The 19,266-nt window shown below is 47.7% G+C and overlaps 1 protein-coding gene across 2 annotated transcripts in view; it reads right to left on the bottom strand.

Annotated features, from left to right (window-relative positions):
- The window catches only part of PNPLA1 (patatin like phospholipase domain containing 1), a 44,682-nt gene that overhangs the window by 14,070 nt on the left and 11,346 nt on the right, over positions 1-19,266 (bottom strand). For both annotated transcript variants that reach the window (XM_033216965.1, XM_033216966.1), the window contains exons 2-5: positions 8,527-8,759; positions 7,027-7,092; positions 5,748-5,957; positions 4,721-4,781 (exon numbers count right to left, since the gene is read on the bottom strand). In XM_033216965.1, coding sequence (XP_033072856.1) covers positions 4,721-4,781; positions 5,748-5,957; positions 7,027-7,092; positions 8,527-8,759 — 570 coding nt within the window. The remainder of the gene's footprint in view (positions 1-4,720; positions 4,782-5,747; positions 5,958-7,026; positions 7,093-8,526; positions 8,760-19,266) is intronic.

The following is a 19,266-nucleotide window of genomic DNA, read 5'->3' as shown; positions in this document are numbered from 1 at the left end:
GAATGAGACTCTGTCTCAAAAAAAAAAAAGAATAAGAAAAGTCTGAGAAACTGTTATAGGCAAGAGGAACCCTAGGAGATGTGACAATGAAATGTAATGTGATCCCTGGGTGAGGGTTCCTGGAACAGAAAAAGGAATTAGGTAAAAACTAAGAAAATCTGAATAAGCAATGGCTTTTACTTAAAAACATATCAAGATTGGTTCATAAGTTGTAACAAATGTACTGGACTGAATACCATGGTATGTATGTACCATTCTGTAACGTCTAACAGATGTGAGACAAACACCCTGTATTATTTTCACAGGTTATCCGTAAATCTAAAACTACCCTAAAAACACAAAGCTTATTAAGAGTCTAGGTGAGAAATGTGCAAAAGAGTGGAACGAATGCTTCACCAAAGAAGATCTATGGAAGGCAAACAGGCAAATGAAAAGATGCTCAAAGTCATTAGTCGTTAGGGGAATGCAGATTAAAACCACAATATGTTACTGACATGCACCTCTTAGAAGGGCTAAAATGAAAAATTCTGAGTGTTAATTAAAAAGACCAAAAGTTTTGGAGGAATGGGAATGCTCATCCACTGCTGGTAGAAATGAAACATGGTACAACTGCTTTGGGAAACCATTTGGCAGTTTATTAAAAAGTCAAACATCTATTCTGGTTATATATCCAAAAGAATTGAAATAGGATCTGGAAGAGACATGTATACATCCATGGGCACTGCAGCATTATCCACAACAGCCGAAAGATGGAAGCAACCCCAGTGTCCTCTGTCAGATGGATGGACAAAGAAAACGTGGAATATGTTTAGCTTTAAAAAGGAAGAAAATCGGCCGGGAGCAGGGGCTCACGCTTGTAATCACAGCACTTTGGGAGGCCAAGGCGGGCGGATCATGAGGTCAGGAGATCGAGACCATCCTGGCCAAATGGTGAAACCCCATCTCTACTAAAAACACAAAAATTAGCCGGGCATGGTGGCACGTGCCTGTAGTCTCAGGTACTCAGGAAGCTGAGGCCGGAGAATTGCTTGAACCCAGGAGGCGGAGGTTGCAATGAGCCAAGATCGTGCCACTGCCTGGGCAACAGAGGGAGACTCCGTTTCAAAAAAGGAAGAAAATCCTGTCACATGCTACAGCTGCATCATGGATGAACCTTGAGGCCATTATGTTAGGTGAGATAAGCCAGTCACAAAAAGACAAATACCGCATGATTCCATTTATATGAGGTACCTAGTGCAGTCAAAATCATCAGCACAGAAAGTAGAATGGTGGTTGCTGGGGGCTGGAGGAAGACAAAAGGGGGAGTTGTTGATCAATGTGTGTATAGGTTCAGTTTTGCAAGATGAAAACATTCTAGAGATCTGCTGCACAACAATACGAACATAGTTAACACAACTGAACTGCGTGCTTAAAATTTGTTACGTGTTTTTTTTTTACCACAATTAAAATATTTGTGGATGTATGTTAAACATGCATGTACCACGCAATCCCGTCATTCCATTTCTAGGTATTTACCCAAGAGAAATGAAAGCATATGTCCACACCAAGACTTATGTATGAGTGTTCACAGCAGCTTTATCCATAATAGCCCAAATCTGGAAATGACCTAAATGTCCATCAACAGGGGAATGGGTAAATGGGCTATGGCATATGCATACAGTGGTATACTCAACTCTTTTGGTAGGTGAGCTGTGGTACATTCATACAGTGGCACGGAACGTAAAAAGGAACAAACTATTTATACATTCAACAACATGGATGAATCTCAGAATAATTATGCAGAGTGAAAGAATTCAGATTTTAAAAAAAGAGTTCACATTGTAGTGAATTAATCTGTGATGGCAGAAAGCAGATCGGGGTTGCTTGGGAATGGCAGGGGGTGAGGGAAGGTGGGAGGGATCATGAAAGGGCATGAGGAAATTTTGGGGATGACGAATTATTCACTATCTTAATTGTGGTGATGGTTTCACAGGGGTGTGTGTGTGTGTGTGTGTGTACAGAGAGGGAGACACTTACCAAACTGTGAGAGGGAAGAAGGGAGTCGGGGAGGAAGGCGGAAGAGAGGTTTGGCCAGGCATGCCTGAATGCCGGATGGATATTTTAGACATGGCATCCTCTAAGCTCCAACCTCACTCAGCACCCACGTTCATACATCTGTGTGGGGAATGCGGATTTTCAAGCACACCAGCGTGCATTGCCCTTCCCTTTGGCAGAAGGCCGCTGCCAGGATGGGCCGAGTGTAGAGAGAGTGGCTTGCCTGGCAGCAGGAATAATTAATTCTCCTCCCTTGGGAGGGAGGAGAAAGAGGTTGTGAGAATGTGAGCTGAGGAGTGGAGGGTGACACCTTTTGGGGTATAGTTTCCTACTGGAGGTGACCCCCCAACCCAGAAAGCAGCCTGAGGGAGGCCGGGTGGACTCCCATTTTCTGTTCCCAGATGGCAGGAAGGGATAAGAGTGTGGCTCTGGAGACCAACTGCAATTTCTCAGTATGTGTCAGTAGTTCCTGTTCACCTCTGATGCAGGGAGAAAAATCCACTCCCACCAAAATCCAAGAGGACTGAGGTGGTGGAGGTGAAATCTATGCTGAAAAAGCCCTGCCATACACTGGCAAATTGGAAGAGGAAGCAAAAATAGTTGGCAGTCAGCACGAGACCATTTCTCCCTTAGGAGTTGTATCTGTTCCTACTTGGAGTGATTCCAGGGCCATTGACGAAACCTGCCCCCATCCATATACTGGTTCAATTTTGGGGGCGGATTCCTGAAGTGCCACCATCAGGTTTCACCCAGCAGTAGGCTGGACTGACCGTGGCTGGGACTCAGCACTTCTCATGAGAGCTACCATTTATTTAAGCATTGTGCTAAGGTCTTGTGGCTTCGCTCCTTTAATCTTCAAAATAAAACCATAAGGTTCCATGATTAGGCCCCTTTTACAGATGAGGAAACTGAGGCCCCAGAAGATTAATTACCTGCTCAAGATCACACAGTTAGTAGGTGTCAGGAGCTAGGATCTAAACCCCCTTTTTCATAGGTTAGAAAACCAAGCCTTAGGGAGGGGAAGCTATTATCCGGAGGTCACACAGCTTATGGGTGAGGTGGGGGCCTAGAGCTACTTGCCTCTAGAGCCCAGGTTTTCTCCATCCTGCTCTCCTATCTGTCCAGCCTGTCCACCCCCCTTGTTGGGAGAAAGGACCCAGGAGAAAATAGAGACAGGATAATGGAAGCTTGGGAAGCAGGAAGGAATTTTGAAGAAGGGAAAAATAAGTGAACACCTCCTAGGAAGAAAATCTCATCCAACCCCTTAATCTCACCCACAGAGTATTTTTTTAAAGCTACATACACAAAAAGTTTACCACAGAATTACTCATAATCACAAACATTTGGAAACTCAAAGGAATGATCAAGCACATTTTTCTGTACAGCTATGATGGACTATTATACAACTGCCAAAAAAGACAGTCACAAAGACGTGTGGCAACAAGGCAAATGCTTCTGATGTAACATTAGGTAAACCCTTTGACCTAGTGATCCCTTTTTCTGAAAATAATTGATTCTAAATATGGCAAAGCTTTTGTTGATTTCTTTCTTTTTTTAAAGACAGGGTCTTGCCTGTAATCCCAGCACTTTGGGAGGCCGAGACGGGCGGATCATGAGGTCAGGAGATCGAGACCATCCTGGCTAACACGGTGAAACTCCGTCTCTACTAAAAAAATACAAAAAACTACCCGGGCGTGGTGGTGGGCACCTGTAGTCCCAGCTACTCGGGAGGCTGAGGCAGGAGAATGGCATAAACCCAGGAGACGGAGCTTGCAGTGAGCTGAGATCCGGCTACTGCACTCCAGCCTGGGCGACAGAGCGAGACTCCTTCTCAAAAAAAAAAAAGGCAGGGTCTCACTCTGTCTCCCAGAGTGGAGTGCAGTGGTGCAGTCATGGCTCGCTGCCACCTTGACTTCAAGTAGCTGGGGCTATAAGCATGTGCCACCATGCCCAGTTAATTGTTTAATTTCATGTAGAGATGGGAGTCTCACAATTGCTCAGGCTGGTCTCAAATTCCTGGGCTCAAGCGATCCTCCTGCCTTGGCTTCCTAAAGTGCTGAGATTACAGGCATGAGCCACCACATCCAGTCCTGTTCATTTCTTGTAACAAAGATGTTTGCCATGGAGTTAGCCCATAAAAGACATGTCATTGGGATTGTTTCTTCCACCCTGATAAAGCACAGAGAATATATAGGTAGAGGGACCACCAGTCCAAACCTACGCAGGGCAAAGGCTCTTCTCTGTGATTTGCTGGTCACTCAGAGTCTTACACAAATATAAACTAGTGACATCCAGTTCTACCTTAATAATGCGATTTTACTGGAAAGAGAATAAAGTGGAAGAGAATGAAATGATATGAAAATGGAATTCTCCAGGGAGATCTGAACTCTGGATTTCCTAAATAGAGTTTTTACATTCATAAACATACATGTACAACTGTCCTAGACACTGTGCCCTTAGTTAACCCCAAAGCCTCCTTTACATGAAGATCCTACTTTCTAGACCCAGCGGTCTGGGCTGGGCAATGCAGCCTGTTAGATCCCCACTCCCATTTCCAGCTCTCCCAGGTGAAGGGCGTCTCCAGGTCACAAATTTGGGGGGAATACCCCTCCACTCAGCCCTTCTACTGTTTGAACTGTCCCTACCCTCCAACACTGCCCTTGTCTGGGGCCCCACCAGTACTTACTCAGTCGCCTCAAGTACAAAACTGCATCCTCGTACCCTCGGTAGTAGTAATCGTGCAGGATCTGGGGGCGGGAGCACCAGGAGAATAACCAAGGCTGCGGTGATGAAGGGAGCCACAGTTCCCCCAATCCAGGGCTGCTACTCCCATTGCTCTTGAACTTTATTTGATGGACTTTTCAAAACGTACCCATCCAGTGTCCCATCCCTCACTATCTGCTAAGAAGAATTGGGGAGCAATTCCTGGTCACACGCCCCAGTAATGCTGCGTTCATGAGTGACACTATTCATGGTGGATCCTCAGCCTCCCCTGGGCAGGAAAGTGTTGGGTGCTCATGGCAGAACCAGACGAGGTGCATCGGGGCCATATGAAGAGCAAAGTTTGGAGCCTGAGTTCAGGTCTCTGGGCTGCCCCTTATTGGCTGTGTTGCTCTCACCTCTCACAGCCTCAATTTCTTCATCTCCAAAATGGGGACAGCAATAATATTGGTCACAGAGGATGCTAGAGGATTACATGAGATATTGCCCACAAAGCCTTTTCTGTAAAGGGCCAGATAGTAAATACTTATTTTGGGCTTTGCTGGCCACATGCAGTCTCTGCCTAATGTTCTTTTTCTTTTTCTTCTTTTTTTCCCCCATAACTCTCTAAAAATGGAAACCCCTTTCTTAGCTCACAGGCTATACAAAAACAAGCCATAGGCTGGATATGGCCCGTGGGCTGCAGTTTGCCGACCCTTGCTTTGGTACATGAACTGTCTGAGTGGAAGGGTTCAGTTGATATTTCTGTCAGCACTTCTGACATCATCTCGCTTTACAGGGGAGAATATTGAAGCCGGAAGAGCTTAAGGCACTTGTTCAAGGTCACACAGCTAGTTAGAAGCAAGGCCAGTAGGCAGGTCTAGGAGGAAGTTTAAGGGATCATTTGAGGGGAGGAGACTCAGATGGAACTTGAGTGGGCCCCAGTGGCTCTCTAACCCCACCCCTAGTCCCTGGTACCTTCCCCTACTCCCCAGACCCCTCCTGCCTCTCACCACCAGGTCCGGGGGGAACAATGCGTGGGTCATCCTGGCGATGTTCTCCAGGGAGAACTGGAAGGAGCAGTTGAACATGCGGAAGTCGTGGAAGATGGCGGGGCAGTCCCGGGGACAGATGTCCTGCTGCCCACTGAAGGTGGAGATGGTGATGGCGTCGGTCCAGAAGGCGCAGGGCTGCATGCCTGTGAAGCCCCCATCGATGTACCTCTGTGTAGGGCAGAGTGAGAAATGCTCACCTGGGGCCAGAGTTCTCAGCCCCACTCGGAGTACATCGAAATGGCCCATGGGACATGGTACCAGCTTCAAGGGCCCATCAAGGAAGGTCCAGAAGACCCTTCGGGATAAGCCTGGAGATGGAGGTCCTGGTGGGTGTGTGGTGTGCCCCTGGTCACTTGGTGAGTCCGCACTGGCCTCTGGACTCCCAGCCCGGTGCTCTGTCCTGCACTGATCCTCCCTCCACTATCTTAGTGGCGCTGAGACTGGGGCTCCCAGGGCTCTGTGTGCAGGGGACCCATACTCTGGGTAAAGCAGGAGACGTGCCCCTCTGCCACAGCCCCACCACCTGTTCATCCACGAGCCCTGTCCTTTCTGGGGCTTCTGTTTTCTCACCTGTGAATGAAGGACAACAAATACTGAGACTCTAACTCTCAGGCTGGCTGACGTGCAATACGGGCTCCATCAACTACCTGAATCCTAGTCTCTGGCCCTACCTTTCTCTGCATATAAAATGAGGAAGGGGCATGAGCTAGACCATCACTACTCAGAGTGTGGCCCACCCACCAGCAGCATGGGCAGCACCTGAGGCTGGTTAGGGGCGGATCCTCAGGCCCTGCCGCTGACTGCCTGGATCAGAACTTGCGTAGTTTTACGGGACCCCGAGTGATTCACGGGCATATGAAAGTCTGTAAGGCCCTGGCCTAGAGGGCCTCAGAAAACATCCTCATCATTTGAGGTTCCAGGTCCCAGCGCTTCAGGGTCCATCTCCTCTGTTCCGAGAAGTCTGGGAGAGCCTGCCAAGCCTACGGAACCTTGATTTGCCGGGTTCGGCAGTGGGTAGGCGGATCCAGAGAGGAGCCCACCCCAGCTGGAGAAGTTCATCTTAAAGGCCCAGAAAGCCATCTACAATGGGAATTCTGAGTAACAACACGAGAAATTCTCCAACTCTAGGTCCTCCCACTGCATTCTGAGACCACCCCCCTGCTCCCTCAGGTGTGAGTCACAGGGACCCGAGGTCCCCTGGATCCCAGTTCACTTGTCACCATGCTGGAGCACTCACCACACCGCGGTAAGTCGGGGGGATGAGGCCGCAGTACACAGGGACGAAGCAGCTGCAGTATAGGGCCTGTATGGAGAGAACAGGGCTGAGATGCCGGAGGCCCAGGGGCGGGGTGGGGATGGCTCGTCTATCAGCCGCTGGGCCATCCACCACCAGCCCGGACCTCCTTAAATCCTAAGTGAAGGTGCCACATTGGGAAGCAAAGCTCCGGGTTCAATTCCTGGCCTGGTTCTCACTTATGGGGTCCTTGGTAACCTACTTGGTCCGTCTGGCCCTGACATCCCAGCATTAAAGCGGGCCGGGGTCCTCAATAGCTTCAGGGTTCCTTCTGATGCTGAACTTTCATGAATCCAGTGGGATTCGACAACCACTAATGTGTGTCAGCAAAGGAGGCTGAGAGGCCCATCCTTGGGAATGCCCTACAAGGGGGAGTGAGCAAGTGGGTGACGGTGCAGTGGGGTGACAGGGGCTTGGTGGAGGTGAGCATGGGCACCGTGGCTCCACAAGAGGGGGTGCAGGCAGGGTGGGAGGGGATGAAGGTAAGTCCCCTAGCAGGAGGGAGTGGGTTTCAGCAGGTGCGAAGGCCCAGAGGTCTGGCTTGTGTGTGGTTTGCTAGGGTTGGCATGGTAGGAATGGAAGGTGGGGGAGAGGGCTGGGGAGAGAAAACTGCAGCAGTGGGCGATGAAGTCGGAATGGGAGTGGGCGTGAGGAGGCAGATCTGGAAGAACCAGCTGCTGATAAACCCCGGGGGCCGTGAGGAGTGGAAGAGGTGTCCATGCACACTGCCTATTAATCCCTCATCCCCAGGATTACTGCCAGGCCAGTATGGGATGCAGATGGGGAGGCAAAGGCCCTGTATGTGGGGAAGGAAGGAGAGTGGAGATGTGGGGTGGAGGCCATGCAGCTTAACCCCTTTGTCCCGAAAGACAATGGGACCTATCTGCAGCCCTCTCCAGCAATCATTGTTCATAACTAAAGTTCATATTAATGAGCTGAGGGCAGTGCACTCAGGATTAGCATGCACTTTTCTAAGTGATAACTAATTTGGTAGCAATTCAATCCCTTATCAAGGGCCACTAGAAGTGAGGGGGCAGAAAGGGGACATGGGGGCCTGTCTCCCCTGACTGTTCTCACAAATTGGGAGTAATTCAAGGAGGACGCAGGGCAGCCCAGCCTGGAAGGCCCTGAAAGAGCCCCGGGCCCTCTGCAGGTCACACCTGGGCCTCTGTGAAGCTCTAGGCTTAGCGCAGAGGGCCGGGCAGGATGGATGTGAAGGCTGAAGCATTGAGGGTGGTGGTCAAGCCTGGTATGTCCTGGGCTTCTGTGTCCATCTCACCTAACACTGCACCTTGCACAGGGAGACACTGGGGGCAAGAAGCAAGGGAAGGACCAGGGAAGTGAGGGAGATGGGTGAGGCATCGGGCTGGGCGGTGGAGAGAGAGCAGGAGCAGCCCTCCCATGCCCCCTCTTTGGCCCTCCCTCCCAGCGCAGCCCCCTTGCCTCAATGAGCTCCTCCTTGGACGTGAACTCTGAAACCACCACACTCTCCCCGTCCATGAAGCGGGTGAGGCTCACATGGAGCTTTCCCGTGGTGACCTTGTAGGAGTCCTCGGGCAGGACCCGGTACAGAAACTGCCTCATCATCTGCACCATCTTGCAGGATGGGGACAAGGGCCCCAGGAAGGATTTCTTCACCTCGGCCACACCCACATTGAGGACTCTGAGGTACTCATCTGCGAAGGAAGCAGAGAAGAGGGGGTGGTCGGCGCCACCCAGTGGCCAGGGGCCAAGGGAGGTCTAGGGTGGTTTCTCCAACTCATCCAACAAATGGGGAAACCTAGAATTCGGAAGCTGGGAAAGCCCCAGGAATCGGCCTGCTGTCCTGCACGTGAGGAAAGCAAGACCCTGAGGAAGGAAGTCGCTGGCTCCAGAGAGCCCAGAGCTAGGCGATGGTGGAGCTGGACCCAGGCGTCCTGACCTTTGTCCAGGAGTCGCTACGTGACAGACACCTTCTTATCAACAGCTAAAGGAACACTTTAGCCCAAACACAAATAGCTTTCCACAACTTCTTGTCACTCTGCCTGGAAGTCCACTGCCAGACCACATTTCTGGGATCCTGTATGAGATTCCTATGAAAACACTGGTGCAGTTGGAAGTTGTTCCCAAGTGATGCCCTGGGATACTTGCTTAGTGCCCATTGAGTCTGTGGGCAGGGAGGGGGTGCTGGCCTTGGGCCGGTGAATCGCGTGGAGGAGGTGAACTTTGTCTTGAAACCATTGCGTCATCTTTCCTTTATGGCCCTGGTCCAGGTCTGAGAGAGCGATGACCCTGAGATATGGAGTATGTAAAGCTTGCCTGTGCCATGTGCTCAGAGGGCAGATGTGCTATTCAGGGTGGCAGAAGAGGGTGTAATGTTCCCCACCCCAAGTCCCCAGAATCCCACCAGGGAAGTCTGTGTTGTCAGCTTAATAAGAAGTGATAACTTGCTTAATTCCCACAGCAATACTAGGAGGTGGGTATTTCTATCTTCCTTTTACTGATCAGGAAACTGAGGCTCAGATAGGCAATATAACTTTCCCAGGGTCAGCATCAGCCAGTTAGTAAGTGGATAAAGTTAGCCTTTCAACCTAGGTTGTGCGACCCCAGAGCCTGGGCTCCTTCTACTATGCTAAGCCAAAAGCTTCTTCTGGAGCTGAGCTCACATCTGCTTTTTGCTGACCACTGCTCATCTCTACCCGGTGCAAGCATTTGGGAAAATCAGGAATGAAAATAGCTCTGGAAAGGATTGCTTTTTTAAACAACATTTATTTATAAAACGTGCTATAATACGTTATAGGGAATAACTTTCTTATAGTTAGTGTCATGTAGCAGTGGCTACAAGGGAAGCTGTGTGGTCATGAGTTTTCTGCCATGGGAGGTAACCAGGCAGAGGCTGGATAAGTACCTCTGTCAGAGAGTTTATCAAAAAGATTCCTGCATGAGTGATAGGGCTAAGATTCCTTCCAGTTTTGAGATTCTGGGATTTTCACAGGCACCTCGCAATACATCTGGGAAGTAATCAGTGTGCCTTACTCGCCTATTTATAAACAGAGCAGCTGAGACACAGAGCGGTTAAGTGATTTGCCCAAAGTCACATGGCGATTTGGGGACAAACCAAAACTAAGGATGCCCTACTCCTCTTGTATTTTACAGTTCACAGATTATTCACCCCAGTCCTGGAGGTAAGATAAGAAGCTTCAGCACCATTTTACAGATGCAGAAACTCACACAGAGAAAAGCTAAGTGTCTTGCCTGAGGTCAGGCAGCCAGGCAGTGATTTTTCTGACTCCATACTCCACCTTCTTTCCCTGGGATTTGGACTGATCTCAGGAATGAAGAGGCTGAGCAAGCCTGGGTTGCCATGGTGACAGCCTTTTTTTTTTTTTCAACCTTTGGAATTACACCTGCTTATGTGTAGTAGGGACCGCCCTGAGCAATGGAGCATCATAGCTGTCACCCTCCTACAGGGGAGGGTGCTCCTGGGAGGCAGAAAGGCCCTACAGTTTTAGTAAGGTTAGACTTACCATGTGCCAACAGTGGTAAACAGTGTCTGCCCTCAAGGGAGGGCAGAGGCTAACCCTCTCACAGGTGATGCAGCAACTGTTCATTTGGATACCAAGGTGTTGGATCACTGAGGTGTCACCCGTAAGACCAGCTGGGATGGGGAGTCAAGCCGGGGCAGGGAATTCTTAGTGAGCAGCTTAACACCTTGCAAGGGTCAATGGCTTTTCCCATGATGCCTGGGAGCCAGGAACGCCTGATCTCCCAGCAGAAGCCACCCCTGGGAGGGAAGCAAGGAAATTTGTTCTTATTACAAAAATCAGACATGCTCATTATGGAAAAACTTTTAAAAATGCAGATAAGCAGAAAAAAAAATTAAAATGTCTTGGAATCCCTCCTCCTAGTGACTAACATTTGGTCTGTCTCCTTAAACTATATAGTTTATTTTTATTCATACTTATAAAGGGTCATACAATACATACTATTTGTAATTTGCTTCTTTCACCTAATCTGTTGTGAATGTTTTTCCAGGTCAACAAATATTCATTTATGACCGAATTTGTTTTTCCAAATAAAGTTTTCTTCTGTCACCTAAACTGGACACCATGATAGCTCACTGCACCCTGGAATGCCTGTCTCAAGCAATCCTCTCACCTCAGCCTCCTGAGTAGCTGGGATTACAGGCATGTGCCACCACACCCAGCTAATTTTTTTATTTTTGTAAAAATAGGGTCTCATTATGTTGCCCAGGCTGGTCTTGAACTCCTGGTCTCAAGCAATCCTCCCACTTTGGTCTCCCAAAGTGCTGGGATTATAGGCATGAACCACTGCGCCCAGCCTATGCTCTAATATTAAAAGCAGTATGGAAAGCTGTTGTAAGGTTTATTGATCAGGAAACCAAGAGTGGCTGGCTATTTAGTTTGTTTCATTGCTTTTCTAAATAAATGATGCAATGAACAATCTCATGCTAGCTTCTTTATCCATATACTTATTTTCCTTAGGATAAATTCCTAGAAGTGAGAATGCTAGGTCAAAGGCATGCATATTTAAAGTCTTATAATGCTTACTTTAATGGTGGCTTTAGTATATTATTCATCTACAGTCAACTCACCTATTCAGTGGTGGGAGTGGGTGACAGGAACAAAACATTGGACAAAATAATGGAAACAGTGTCGACATTCCAAAGTACTGACATCGGAAAATGGTGCTGTCTGGAAATTAGCAATGCTCTAGTCAGTCATGTAGCCTGGGAGGAAGAGGGCAGTACGTGGTCTGATTCTCTCAGTCTAGCTCTGCTGCTGCTGGCTGAAGCCACACACCAAAAGATACTGTTAGCTCTGCATCTTCTTAGTTCTCTCCAGGTGTGTGTGTAGGGGGTGGGTGTGTATGTGTGCATGTTCCTGTCTGTCTTCAAAGTCTCTGACTGTCTTTCTCCGTGTCTCTCTTTGTCTCTGTCTCTGTCTATCTCTCTCCTTTCTCTCTCGCCCAGCAACTAATCTGGTTAAACAAATCTATGCTGGTAGAAAGTTAAGTGTTAAGCACAGCAATTGCTGGGTGCTGAGAGAGGGGATAAATTTAGCTTACTTCTTTATGTATTACCATATTTTCCAGCACTTTCTCCCATTTAAAGGCCTCCTTCCGAGCTGCATGCTGCCAGGCTCTGAGACACAGAGTCCCATACTAACCACAACAAGATTATTAGAAGCAGCACCGCAGACCCAGTGTGTCCTGATCAGGGTACTCAAGGTTGACTGTTCCCACCCCTCAGCCCACCCTAGGCACATCCACTTCTGCTCAGAGGAGGGGTTTCTCTGAGGGCAAATCTAGTTCTCCTCCTTCTCTGACAATAGCCTATCACTGAGCTTTGCCCGTAGGAAGGTCTTCAGAAACCTCCCCTGAGGGCTGGAAATTCCTCCAGGGCAGAGATGGGCCATACTCTATGCCCATCAAGCCTCTCAGTATGTGAACAAAGGAATACAAAAACCTGAGAGCAATGGAGATGCCCCCAAGGAAGAGCTACTTGACTTAATTACCCAATAAAAGCTTGAAGGCAAGATCATCCCAGATAGATGGATAGACAGCAGAGTTAACAATATTGATTAGTGTGGTCAGCTCACCAGGTTTTATGAGTCTAATGTGCCAAGAAAAATAAATAAATAAGATGCTGGGTCAATGCTGGGTGTGGTGGTTCATGCCTGTAATCCCAGCACATTGGGAAGGTGAGATGGGAGGATCGCTTGAGCCCAGGAGCTTGAGACCAGCTCTGGTGACATAGCAAGACCCCTGTCTTTACAAAAATAATAATAATAATAACAATAATAATAATAATAAAATTAGCCAGGCATGGTGGCATGCTGCTGTCATCCCAGCTACTTAGGAGGCTGAGGTGGGAAGATCACTTGAGTCCGGGAGGTCAAGACTGCAGTAAGCCATGATTGCAGCACTGCACTCCAGCCTGGATGACAGAGTGAGACCCTGCCTCTAAAAAAATAAAATGTAAAAAGATGTTGAGACCGGGAGATTTTTGAAGGGCACTTGGAAGCTATATTTCCAAGTTTCAGCCACTCAGAGACTCTTTCTTTTTTTAATTTAAATTTTTTTTTAGAGACAGAGTCTCACTCTGTTGCCCAGGCTCCTCAAAGCATCCTCCCACCTCAGCCTCCTGAGTAGCTGGAACTACAGGCGTGTGCCACCATACCGGATAATTTTTTTCATTTTGTAGAAACAGGGTCTCTAGCCCTGTTGCTCAGGCTGGTCTCAAACTCCCTAGCTCAAGCAATCCTCCCACCTCAGCCTCCCAAAGTGCGGGGGTTACAGGCATGAGCCACTGTGCCCAGCTTATCAGAGAGTCTTTCCGTGACCACATCCATTTCTTGGAAAGAGCTTAGGCTTTGGAGCTAGGCAGATTTGGTTCAAATCCCAGCTTCACCACATGCTATCTAGATCATCACTGGCCACTTAAATAACATCTTTCATCCTCAACTTTGTTGCCTGTAAAATTAGTCTAAGAATACCTACCTTACTGGATTATGAAGAGGCAGACAGCTTTTAAAGTGCCTGCATACAGTAAATGCTCAAACATTGGGTATGGCAATCATTCCTTATGTGACAAGGCATTTGGATGTTTTGGACTCTCAGCCTACTCATCTGAACAGAAGAGAGTGATCCCGGCCCCCACATCCTTATCAAGCTGTGGTCAGGCTCAAGTGTGGAATCACAAGAGCAAAATACGAGCGTGGAGCGAGAGGGTGCGCCCCAGTTTCAGAATAGTGTAGGCCTGACTGGGAGAACACTCCCTCTCCTGTCAACTTGGGGGATCCTACAGATATGGTAGGGGGAATGAAGGGCTAGAAAAATCATCAAAGGGGAAGAAAAGGGATAATTGTACATGTGTTTATTTGTTTAGGTGGATAATGCTCCCCCCTACACGAGGGCAAGGATGGTCTCTGTCTTGTTCATTCCATTGTCTCTAGCACTCAATATAGTGCCTGGAATACGGTCGGCACTTAAGAAACATGCACGCAGGCATGAATAATGGATAAATGAACGAACTCTAGACCTGAAGCGGGATATTGAGGCCCAGAGAGAGAAGTCGCTATTCAAGATGACCCAGAGGATGAAAACAGAAAGCTTCTCTTCCCCATCTCCATGTGGCCTCTTGCTAAATGAAAAATCATAGAAAGACGGGCTCTTGGGGCTGATAATTTAAGCTGCTGAGGATGCCGTTCACAGGGGGCCGCAATTAGGTCTGCAGTGAGGGATGGATCCGCCACAGAGGATGGGACTGCGGGGCCCCAGGCTCAGGGCACACTGGTAGCCTAGCAACAACCTCCGGTTCAGCCAATCACTGCCAGGCGCCGCCGCTGGCCTTGCTCCCAGAGCAGCGTGCGTGGTGGGCGCGCGGGGAGCAGGGGGCGCAGCAGCCCCTGGGGAGGCGCCGACGAATGCTCAGAATCCCAGCATGGAGCACCTGAGAACTGGCTGCTCCTATCTTGTCCCTAATTGCAGACTGAATTGTAATCTGCATTTTCCTGTGGGTATATCTTGAATACCCGACCCCAACGTAATAATAATAATTGTTATCATCTTAACAACAATCATTTCCCTAAGCGGGCTTTCCCACCTATTATCTCAGTTTATTTTCACAGTGACAGCAAACCTCCGAGGAGCAGTGACCCTGGTTTATTTACCATTTTATTTCTATGCCCTACACTGCAGGGGTATTGATTGAAAAACAGTTTGGCTTGAAGCTACAGTGCCACTACTGGAAGGTTTACAGAGACCCTTTGGGGCAGTGAGTTTTCAGTTAGGGAGCCTTTGTTCAAAAGAAATCTTAAGTGGAAACTCAATATATAAAACAACAAAAAACGTGGCTGTTCTGGGTTGAGGCTGTTCTGAGACTCTGTCCCATCACCCCACCCTCCCTAGGAAGGTAGCCCCCAAAACACTGCCCTGAGACTCCTAAGATTCTGGGATCCTAGGTCAGAAATAGGAGTCCCAACGAATTCTCACATTTTACAGGTAAGAAATCCTGCCCAGGAAAAAGGTGAGGCTCAATAAATATCGGCCGGATGGATGGATGAGTGGATGGATGGTTGGATGGTTGGTTAGATGGATGGATGGATAAAGGAGGGACATACCCTGGGACCTAGGTCACACAATTTCTGTTTGCAGAAATAGAACAAGAATGTATGTGAAAACTCACATTTTTCTCTCTGTCCTGAATGCATTATAGGCTTTCACCAACAGCAAAACAACTCTGACCTATTTAGCACTTCAAACCAAACCAAACCAAACAATGTTTTTAATGGATAATAACAATCCTCCACATAGACCTTCTTCTAACCCTAAGAGTTTACTAAAGAATTGGATTTAAAAGTTCAGACTGGCTTATATCCGGTTGTCATGGAAACAGAAGTGTCTTCCGCTGATTCATCACCTGTGCTCCTAGCAAGGTATCCACAGAACTCTTTGCTTGCCCTCAGGTAGAGGGCCTGGGGCCTCAGCCCTCACCCCACTATGAGTTTTTCCCCCCAGAATTCAGGCACAACCTCCAACATCCCACTGCAGGTTCTTACTGATCACTCTGAGGTGAAACAGGCAGACAGGGAATGCATCTAGAAAGTTTCCTGGAAATGATCATGTATTCAGGGCCATTACCCCTGCTCTTTTCTCTGTTTTCTTTGGTGGACCCAGAAGTCCTTTTGGGATCCTGCTCCAAGGTAGGAATTAATACTGCCTCCCATCTAGGCTGTGGCCTCTCCTGCCCTATAGATTCTCCCTGCACTACCAAGGCGACACTGGGATGATGCCACAGCTGTGAACTGAGTCACCCCCTAGTCTTAAGACTCAGCTGGACTTCAGGTCTGACGGGGCAAACCACAGGCAGTGTGCTCTATCAACCCTGCTTCTAACTTGTGCTCCCATAGGGATGCATACTAGACTCTGAGTTAGGGCATAGCAGGAGATTCTCTCTTTTTCTGTTTTTTCTTTCTTAATTTTTTTTAGAGATAGGGTCTCACTACATTGCCCAGGCTGGACTTGAACTCCTAGGCTCAAGTGATCCTCCTGCCTCAGCCTCCTGAGTAGCTGGGGCTACAGGTGCACCATCACGCCCAACTGAGGAGATTCTTCCTTACGTGCTGATTTCATGATTACAGAGTTGGGTTACCCACAGGATTCAAGGGTGAACTCCTAACTCAGGGGAACCAAAAAAGTCTGGAGGTTTATTTACCATTTGTTTGGCCGTCTTCCCCCTAGAACTGGAAAAAGAGCTCAACTGTCTTTCTTGAATTTGAGCCCAAAGTGAAGCAAATAAAACAATGCTATTTTAATACTAAGTGAGTGGGTTTAAAAATGGATCCACCAAATGCAGTGTGGAATCCTGGATTGGATTCTGGGACAGAAAAGAGACATTAGTAGAAAAACTGGTGACATTCTAGTAAGTCTGCAGTATAGTTAATAGGAATGTACCGATATTAATGTCTTAGTGTTGGCAAATGGACCATGGTTATGTAAGATGTTAACACTAGGGGAGACTGGGTGAAGGATATGCAGAACTTTGTACTATTTTAGCGACTTTTCTGTGAAGCTGACATTATTCCAAAATAAAAAGTTTATTATTAAAAATTTTAAAAACACAGATCGACCATCCTGGCTAACACTGTGAAACCCCGTCTCTACTAAAAAAAACAAATACAAAAAATTAGCCGGGCACGGTGGCGGGCACCTGTAGTCCCAGCTCCATGGGAGGCTGAGGCAGGAGAATGGCGTGAACCCGGGGCGCGGAGCTTGCAGTGAGTGGAGAGTACACCACTGCACTCCAGCCTGGGCGATAGAGCCAGACTCCGTCTCAAAAACAAAACAAAATAAAACAGATCAAATCAGGTGCAGTGGCTCACGCCTGTAATCCCAGCACTTTGGGAGGCCAAGGCAGGCGGATCACGAGGTTGGGGTTCAAGACCAGCCTGGCCAAGATGGTGAAACCACGTCTCTACTAAAAATACAAAAATTAGCCGGGCGTGGTGGTGGGCGCTTGTAATCCCAGCTACTTAGAAGGCTGAGGGAGGAGAATTGCTTGAACCTGGGAGGTGGAGGTTGCAGTGAGCTGAGATCTTGCCACTGTACTCCAGCCTGGGCAACAGAGCTAGATTCTTGTCTCAAAAAAATTAAATTAAATAACACACACACATACACACAGATCAAGCAAGGCTGTTGGGGATACAGTGTCTTGCACTCACAGGAGCTCAGTTAGCACCTTCTGATACCAGGGGGATGGATTAACATATGTCACCTACGTGAGTTGTTTTCCAAATAGATGTTCCTACTGTGTAACGAACACATTCAGAGCTTTACCAGATCTTCCATTCAATGTTCTTCTACTAAAAAGTCCAAGGGATTGTTTGGGGGAAATGAATCTTTACCCATTTGGATGGAGAGGTTTAAACATGTAAAGCATAAGTTCCTTTGAGTGAGATGGAAGATACTGGGTCCAACATGGTAGTGGGAGTTACAACAACAACTACACAATGACACCATCTCCATAATATTGTATAAAAAGTCCTTTTGTATTTGTCATGCCATTCGATCTCATTTTCTTTCTTTTTTCTTTTTTTTTTTTTGAAACAGAGTTTTGCTTTTATTGCCCAGGCTGGAGGGCAATGGCACGATTTCGGCTCACTGCAACCTCCCCACCTCCTGGGTTCAAGTGATTCTCCTGCCTCAGCCTCCTGAGTAGCTGGGATTATAGGTGCCTGCCACTACGCCTGGCTAATTTTTTGTATTTTTAGTAGAGACAGGGTTTCACCATGTTGGCCAGGCTAGTCTCAAACTCCTGACCTCAGGTGATCCACTTGCCTTGGCCTCCCAAAGTGCTGGGATTACAGGCATGAGCCACTGCACCCGGCCTGATCTCACTTTCTTAACCAATGTATAAATAATTGCTTGACCCATGGAGTGTAGCAAGAAAGTTGTCATGTTGCTTGCAAAGCAATTTCTGAAATCATGATTAGAGAGGATGTAGAATGTAGACATTTAGAGAAATACCAGTCTTGGCTCTGTTGTATAAACCTGGGAAAATCATCTAATCTCTCTAAATCCCTGTTTCCTCATTTGTAAAGTGAATATAAATATAGTATCTGCTTCATAGGGTTGTGAGGGGATTAGAGTAAATGATGCATATGAAGCACTTAGCACGGGACCTGGCACATTCTAAGTGCTTGGTAAATAGCTGTTATTCAAAAGACACTAGGATGTGAATTTGAGCAGAATACCTTTTTAGAGAAAACACTGCCATCTCAGATAACTAATTTTTGGAGTGATTATTCTGAAAGTGTACCCAGCAGCCAGGACTGAAATCCAAGTTACATCTGGGCAACATATACACGTACACACCCACGCACACTCACCTACACACCTGCAACAGGAAAAAATGGAGGTTCTCGTTCAGGTCTTAAGGAACTTCCAGCTCCAGTAGTATGGTGGGCTGAGCTAAAGAGGAACCTCTCCAGCTTCAGAAACAAGAGATCAGGTGCTTTGGCTCATGCCTGTAATCCCAGCACTGTGGGAGCCAGAGGCAGGCAGATCGATTGAGGCCAGGAGTTCAAGACCAGTGTGGGTAACATAGTGAGACCCTGTCTCTACAAAAAAATTAAAAAATTAGCCAGACATGGTGGCACGTGCTTCTAGTCCCAACTACTCAGGAGGCTGAAGCAGGAGGATCGCTTGAGCCCAGGAATTCGAGGTTACAGTGAGCTATGATGGCACCTCTGCACTCCAGCCTAGGTGACAGAGAGAGACCCTGTCGCAAACAACAAAAACAACAACTATAACAATAAAAAACGCAATATTAAATAAAATATAAAACAAAGTTGTAAGACATGGTTGAACTCACGAGAAAGGAAGAAATGAAGAGGGAACTGAAAGTCAGTGACATGAGAAGGAAAACTGATGATGTGGTAACTGCGGGGACTGTTACCAGACCAGAAACTGGCAGGGACAGGGACTGCATTCTTGGGCTGGGTGAACTGAGACCTCTGCTTAAAGCTAGGACCCTCCAAAGGCTGCCTGGGGTATTGCAAGGTGCCAGTGGCTTGTGTCTGCACAGGGATCTGGGTGAAAAAACACAGTCTCCCATAAAAATGGAAGACCCAAATCTGTATTACATATGGTTTAGAGCTTGAATTGATACAACCTACAGAG

The sequence above is a fragment of the Trachypithecus francoisi genome, unplaced genomic scaffold (assembly GCF_009764315.1).
Source record: "Trachypithecus francoisi isolate TF-2019V2 unplaced genomic scaffold, Tfra_2.0 Lachesis_group10, whole genome shotgun sequence".
Taxonomy (NCBI): Eukaryota; Metazoa; Chordata; class Mammalia; order Primates; family Cercopithecidae; genus Trachypithecus; species Trachypithecus francoisi.
Note: the sequence above shows the minus strand (reverse complement) of the source record. Positions and strands in the feature narration are given on the sequence as shown.